The sequence below is a fragment of the Lolium rigidum genome, chromosome 6 (assembly GCF_022539505.1).
Source record: "Lolium rigidum isolate FL_2022 chromosome 6, APGP_CSIRO_Lrig_0.1, whole genome shotgun sequence".
Classification (NCBI taxonomy): domain Eukaryota; kingdom Viridiplantae; phylum Streptophyta; class Magnoliopsida; order Poales; family Poaceae; genus Lolium; species Lolium rigidum.
In genome coordinates, this window is record NC_061513.1 from 237,329,042 (window position 1) to 237,336,604 (window position 7,563).

A 7,563-nucleotide genomic window follows, 5' to 3' on the forward strand; every position below is an offset into this window, starting at 1 on the left:
CTCGTGGGACAAGGAGTCTCCGGAGATCACATAAGTAAAACTCACTTGACTAGCATAATGACATCTAGATTACAAGCATCATCATATGAATCTCAATCATGTAAGGCAGCTCATGAGATTATTGTATTGAAGCACATAGGAGAGAGATGAACCACATAGCTACCGGTACAGCCCCGAGCCTCGATGGAGAACTACTCCCTCCTCATGGGAGCAGCAGCGGTGATGAAGATGGCGGTGGAGATGGCAGCGGTGTCGATGGAGAAGCCTTCCGGGGGCACTTCCCCGCTCCGGCAGGGTGCCGGAACAGAGACTCCTGTCCCCCAGATCTTGGCTTCGCGATGGCGGCGGCTCCGGAAGGTTTTCCGTATCGTGGTTTTTCGCATCAGGGTTTTCGCGACGGAGGCTTTATATAGGCGAAGAGGCGGCGCAGGAGGGTCGAAGGGGTGGCCACACCATAGGCTGGCGCGGCCGGGGCCCGGGCCGCGCCACCCTATCATCCGGGGCCCACAGGGCCCCTCTGCGCGGCTCTCGGGTGTTCGGATGCTTCCTGTGAAAATAGGAACCCGGGTCTTGATTTCGTCCGATTCCGAGAATATTTCGTTACTAGGATTTATGAAACCAAAAACAGCAGAAAACGAGAAGCGGCACTTCGGCATCTTGTTAATAGGTTAGTTCCAGAAAATGCACGAATATGACATAAAGTGTGCATAAAACATGTAGGTATCATCAATAATATGACATAGAACATAAGAAATTATCGATACGTCGGAGACGTATCAAGTGACTATACCTAGGAAGAAGTGGTCAATGACATCCTTTTGGGATCAAATGACGAGATGGAGTCCGCCTCCACCGGGGTTGATTCAATGCAATATGGTGCAGTTGTACCCCGAGATGAAGATCATGGTGCAGTTGGTGCGGTGTGTAGGGATGTGAATGGCAGGTTTATGGGGGCATCGACAAGAACTATTAATGGAGTTTATGATCCAGCAAACTTTAAGGCAATGGCATGTGCAGAGGCGCCGGTACTTGTTAAAGACCTAGAAGTTGATCGTTTGTTGGTATCATCAGTGATTAAAATGATAGCATCACAAAATTGCTGCGGGTATAATTCGATTTAGGTGGAGACACAGAAGCCGCTCCATCGATTTCCAGAGGTCAGGTTTCAACATGAGAGTAGGAATTCAAATATTGATGCTCCTTGGATAGCTAAAAATTCTATTTCAGATCAGTTTTGTACCAGGGTGTGGTTTGTAGAATCACCAGACTTTGTGTTTGTGTTTGCACAACACGAAATTCAATTCAGATTCCGGGTGTATATGCTTTCTTCACCCTAAAAACATATTTCTATTGGCCAAACAATTCTAACAAAAAAAACCCGTATGTACATCCCAACAAAATAAATGAAAAATATGTATCCAAAAGGCAAAACATCACTCCCATATCATTACTTTGCCTTTTTTAGAAAAGCCAGCTGGCGGAATAGTATGTGTGTGTAAACAGACGTATTAGAAACGTAGACCGTTGAGAACCAACCTGAGGTTGGGTGGTTAGGAGGGTGGTTGTACCCCCAGCCCACCAGAGTTCAAACCCCAGGTTTGACATCTGTGTGTCTCATAAAGGCGGAATATTCATTCAGTGGGAACGTCGCGACAGCGAGGCGCCTGTGGTGACTTCGTCAATTTCAAGATCCAATCCGCCGGCTCAGTCTTCTGGAGATGCTCATAGGGGTAGGGTGTGCGTGTGTGCATTCATAGGGATGAGTGTATGCGCGTGTATATGAGCGTGTTTGTACTGTGTTTCTCAAAAAAAAAAAAAAAGAAACGTAGACCGTTTTGCGTTAGAGAAGGCGGGTTTTCGTGGCAGAAGCTTCCTGCAAGCCGTCCCCTTCCTCTCGCTCGCCATCGCGCGATCCTCTTTCCCAAGCACAACCCCGTCTAGAACCCTAGAGCAGGCGCAGCGGGATGGCCAAGAAGCCCGCCGTCGCGGCCTCGGCCGCCGGTGACCCAGAGGCCGAGGAGCGGCGGCGCTTGCGCTCACTGGCCGTCTCCAACGGCCTCCTACAGCGCGGCGAGCCGGCAGCGCCGCGGGCGGCGCTCCCCACCTCCGGCGCCGTGACGCGGCTGCAGGGGCGCGACATCGTGCGCCGCGGCCACCGCAAAAGTCGCTTCCTCTTCTCATTTCCCGGCCTCCTCGCGCCCGCCGCCTCGGGCGGCCGCATCGGGGAGCTCGCCGACCTCGGGACCAAGAACCCCATCCTCTACCTCGAGTTTCCACATGTACACTACCCTGCGAAGAAATGCATTCAGTCGATTTTGGAGCAATTCTCGAAATTTGTGATGAAAATTAGGATTTTTTTCTGTCGGTTGGTTGCAGGGGAGGATGAAGCTGCTGGGGACGCACGTGTACCCTAAGAACAAGTACCTGACGCTGCAGATGACGAAGTCCGTCAAAGGCGTCGCCTGCGAGGACGTCTTCGAGAGCATGGTTAGCTTCTCAGCTCGAACTTACTGGATGCTCATGCCGAATTGCTTAACTGGGAGTAGCCTAGCTACACTGTTGAAGGAACTAATCTGTATTTCCCTGAAAAAATAATCTGTATTGAAATTATCTGTTGGCAGATTGTGTTTTCTGAAGCCTGGTGGATCGGGACGAAAGAAGAGAATCCTGAAGAACTGAAACTTGATTTTCCAGAAGATATCCAGAAGGTGTGTGTGTGTGTGTGTTGTGTGTGTGCATATGTAATTTATTGGTGTGTTTCTTAGTTTCTGCTCCTCTCTCAATGAATTGTGTATCGTACATGTTTCTTCATTTTGCTAGGATGGAGCTGCGGAAGATTTTGATTTTAAAGGTGGAGCTGGCGCTGCCAGTGGCGAAGTAATCACAGCCAATAAACCTGGAAAGCAGACCAGAGAACATGGAAAGGAGATCAAAGAACCCCTTACGCCAGAGGATGAATCCGATGCTGATTCTTTTGATTCAGATCGGATGGACGAGAACGGTACACAGACTACAAGTGAAACACCTGTTAGAAAATCCGCTAGAACTGCTGGGAAAGATTACAAGTAAGTCTCTTCCCACAAATCCCAAAAATAGTCTCCTGGCTGGCAGCATTTATTTGCTATCATTGTCTTATATTTCTAGGAGCCACATTATTATTTCCTGCAAAGTACTTACTAAATGCTTGGGCTCTTTATACAGATACTCGGAGTTACTTGATGGAGGAGATTCAACTGACAGTGACAATGAGATCGAGGGCACTGAGGACTTGGATGAGAAGGTAGTAAAAGAAATCCTTCTTGTGTTGTAGGTTGAGATATATGAATACAAATGGCTTGTCATTCTATAACTCATAAGCTACCTTTGTTCTTTTTATATTGTCCTCTTTTCTTCTTTGGTGCATCGCAAATTTTGTCGTGTTTATTTTGCTTTCTACATCTGAGGTAGATAAAGAGTCCAGAAATTAAGGAAGAAATCCCAAGTGAAGACTTCAAACCTGAAGATTCTTCTGCACAATCTCTTCCTATCAAGAAGGAACCACTTGTTCAGGCTACTTTGTCTACCATGTTCAAAAAAGCAGAAGAAAAAAAGGTGAAAGTGCAGACACTTATAGTGTTTTCTGTTACAAAAAAAGGCTTATTCGGATGTGCGAGTGTACATGCTAGTTGTAAACTTGTAATTATAGTATCCCCTCTGAACAGATTACTAGGAGACATTCAGCTTTTAAGTTTTGACTGAAACTTGTGTTTGATGCATTGAAGCAACCACACAGTCCACTGTTTTCTTTTGTTCAATATTATCTGTTTTGTTGTCTTAATATCAGCAAATTTAACTCAGCATGTGACATAAATATTTCTATTTCAGAGATCTACAAGTAGTCCTAAAGGATCTCCAGCTACAAAAGGTTCTTCATATTCTATGTTTCTAGGTTCCTGAAATGTATACCGTATTTCGTATGAAAACTCTAACAATTTGTTACCGTGTTGTAGGTCCTGTGGCTAAGAAGCAGCGGGCAATTCCAAAGGAAAGACAGTCAGTAGTGCAGAAGGAAGGTAAGTACTGTAACTAAACCAAGTCTGCTGCTAGAAGCATCTTATATTACAAAAAAACAGTGAGAGGAATTCTCTAAACTTCCAAGGCTATTCTTGCTGGAAAAGATTAGGTCTAAGATGAGCCGAAAGCTCTACATTGAGTAGTTCTGAAACATGAAACTATTTGATGAAGCATTTTGGGTCCTTTGGATGGATACATTTTATCAGTGGGCCCAAGGCTGGAGAGAGAAGACACCTAAATATAGTACAAAACCAATTCTCTTGTCAGAAACATCTTATACTCCTTCCGTCCCACAAAGATTGTCTAAAATTTGTTAAAATTTGGATGTATCTAGACACTAAATAGCATATAGATACATCCAAATTTTGACAAATCTCGGACAACCTTAATGGGACAGAGGGAGTATTACAAACTTTACTGAGAGAGTTTGTTCTAAGCTTCTGAAGGCCTTTAAGATGGAACTTTTGGAAGATAAAATCTTTTGGGGTAAAGACTTGTTTATGATACTTTTAATTTTATTAGTGGTGCCAAGGCCTTGCAAAGAAAGCACTTCTGTGTTGTGACTGGTGTTATCAGGTACTCTTTTAAAGAATTAATGTGTTAAGCGGGTCTAGGATTTTTCACTACCGGTGCCAGGGCTTGGGGAAGAAACCACTTTATCGGCTTTTAGTGGCGCTTGTGATGATATTTTTGCCAGCATGATACTTGCTTTCATTTTTCCTGATAAATTGTCTTAATATTCATGATATATGACTGACCTGTGTATTACATGAATGCAGCAAGTGCATCTCGCAAAAAGCAAAAACCAAAGGTACATTTTGGAACTTTAAAATTGGTTATGTTACCTTAGCAGATGAGTGATTTAACGACAATGAGCCTAGATTTTTTATTCAAATGTTGTTCATTGTTTCCTTTGCTGAATGCATACCCGTAAAACTGAAGGTCTTCGTCTTTTCCATGTTGTGTTACAGGTAGAAGATGAAGTTCAAGAGATCTCTGATTGCTCTGAGGTAACTTAATAAGCTGTGATACTCTAAAATTACTCCTTCAATATTTGTTCTAGAGTCTATTACATGTTACCTGCAGACCTATGGACTATGGTTGCAGTGTTCTGGTATCTGGCACCATTTTACGTGTTTCCCTTTTTTGTTATGATAAGCTTATTGTGCCTCCTGGCCTATCTAATCACAATGCCGTTGCAGGATGAAAATATGGATGATGATGATGATGATGATGATGATGATGGTGATGATAGTGACGAGGACTGGGCTGAGTAAGGATCGTGGACGAACAGTCGTACTCCGTAGTACGCCATGCATGGTGTGTTCGCCCTTGGCCGAGCAATGGCCCTTTGTTGATGTAGAAAATTTAGACCATGTATAACTCCCATATGTAGTTCTGTACTACCTACATTCCAATGAATAAGGCTTATATTTCTTTTGCTAAAAATCAGACTATGTAAAATTTGACCAAGTTTTTAGAAAAAAAATCATTAACATGTGCAATACAAAATCAATAGTGTTAGATACGTCATGAAATATATTTTCATGTAATATCTATATAATTATATGATTGTTGATAGTTTTTTCTAAAAGGTTGGTCAAACTTTACTTATCTTGACTTAAAAAAAGCCTTATTCATTGTAACGACAGGAGTATTACATCATATTAGTAGAAACCGGTTATCATTAGATTATTATTTTATTTGGGTTGTTGTAATAGAAGTAATTTTTTTTAATGAGATAATGTGCACTTCTTGTTTGTGCTTGTATGACACCCGAAGTTGCGTTTAGCACTCAACATGTTCCTGTTGGTTTCTAAGCCATAATAACTTTCTATTCTGATATTTGAGATGAATCATATATGTCTTGGTTTAGGGCGCCTTGTCTGGTGTGGATTCTTGCCAAACTTGATGTGTCTAGACACAAACTGCCTAGTAATGTGCGGCTTTCTGAATTTGGTAGAGCTAGAACATGCAAGGGACATAAATCATAGACATAGTAAGATTATTATGCTATTCGTTTAATCCAATGTGCCGATGAATAAGCTTAAATTAGGTATGATTATGCTTCCTCTTCTTGCCACTTCATTGGTCTTTTTTACGAAAATTCCGCAGATCTATTAATAATCATCAATAGTAGTGTAAATATCTCAAAAAGTAATAAAAAATATAAATATGTACATCGGCCACCTAGCAACGACTATAGACAGTAGCACGTGCCGGAAGGCTCGCCGTCCCGCCCCCTCCCCCCACCCCAACAACCATCACCAATGATGACAACCGTAGATTGGAAGATTGTAAGGGCATCTCCATGGTGCGACGCAAAACGGATGCCCAAATTATCCGCACGCGTTCGTTTGTGTCACTTCACGGACGCGAACATGGTCGTTTTTGTCCGCGCGTCCATTTGCTCCTGGGTGCTTCTAGCGGCCCGATGCATATTATTTTTTCTACTTTTTTTTTCTCCTTTTCATTTAAACATAGATGCAAACAATACACAAACTAATACATAGTTTGGAACATGGTAAAACATTGCAAAATGAGGAAACCTAACTAGTATGGTTTCTTATGTTCGCTGCCAAGAAAGAACACTCTCGGGCACACTCAATCACCCAAATGTGATAGCCCTATTTTTCATACCAAGGGAGAACATACAGAAACCTCCACTAGCGGCTTCAATACAAGTACCTAAACCTCATGCTACTCAACTTAATACAAGTACTTAAAGTTAATGTGAATCAAATATGAGCTATATGCTTTCTAATCACAAGTTTAAAATCCTGTGCCCCTTTAATACAAGTACCTAAACCTCATGCTACTCAACTTAGGTCCGAAATAAGTTCTTGTTATTGTAAGTATACATGTATCATTTAGAACCGCCAACGGGGTACCTCTTGCCCGATGATATGAAGGTACTCTTGTAAGAGCAATCCCATGCCAAAATGACAAGACAAACAGACAATGAGCATCTCAGCAATTTTTTATTTACTATGGGTATAGCTTTTTATTGAAAATACTTCATAGAATGCTCACTATGGTTTAGCTGTAAATCTCCACCATGAATGATGCATGGCTTAAATTAGCGGCCCAGGCGTTTCCCTAACTCATATACAAACTCCATGGACTTACAAATTTCCATTTTATTTCGCACCGCTAGGCATCCATAAGCAAAAGAACATGACATCAACTAAATATAAGTGCAATGTCGAAAGTCTTCCCCATGAAAGCATGGTTATACTAACTCTCAACTTGCAATTTTCAAACATATAAACTTCATAAGATAGTCACAATGATCAAGTTTATTAAGTGCAAGAAAGTAAATGTGCCATCAAGTTTGTGAGAGCTTTACTGATTAATTTTCTCATGCCAAAATTTAATTTGAAAGACAAATAAAAACATGATGAATATACTTGCAATAGCAATAATTCTACTAGGTAGATATGGTAGACACAATTGGCAAACTTTGGTTTATGGTGGTTGGATGCACGAGTAGAGTTCATACTCAGCACA

At 42.0% G+C, this 7,563-nt stretch overlaps 1 protein-coding gene across 1 annotated transcript; it reads left to right on the forward strand.

The window, feature by feature from the left end:
• Positions 1 to 1,867: 1,867 nt before the first annotated feature.
• On the forward strand, positions 1,868 to 5,920 carry LOC124666960 (DNA-binding protein RHL1). The gene is made up of 11 exons (XM_047204296.1): positions 1,868 to 2,279; positions 2,377 to 2,487; positions 2,622 to 2,708; positions 2,821 to 3,065; positions 3,202 to 3,280; positions 3,448 to 3,591; positions 3,865 to 3,904; positions 3,990 to 4,052; positions 4,833 to 4,864; positions 5,025 to 5,063; positions 5,256 to 5,920. The coding sequence occupies exons 1-11, from the start codon at positions 1,965 to 1,967 to the stop codon at positions 5,328 to 5,330; spliced, it is 1,230 nt and encodes a 409-aa protein (XP_047060252.1). The 5' UTR covers positions 1,868 to 1,964; the 3' UTR covers positions 5,331 to 5,920.
• Positions 5,921 to 7,563: the final 1,643 nt, after the last annotated feature.

Coding starts and splice junctions, on each gene's coding strand:
- LOC124666960 (XM_047204296.1), top strand. CDS start 1,965: ATGGCCAAGAAGCCCGCCGTCGCGGCCTCGGCCGCCGGTGACCCAGAG. Junction 4,865..5,024: donor GCAAAAAGCAAAAACCAAAG/GTACATTTTGGA, acceptor GTTGTGTTACAG/GTAGAAGATGAAGTTCAAGA. Junction 5,064..5,255: donor AGATCTCTGATTGCTCTGAG/GTAACTTAATAA, acceptor ATGCCGTTGCAG/GATGAAAATATGGATGATGA.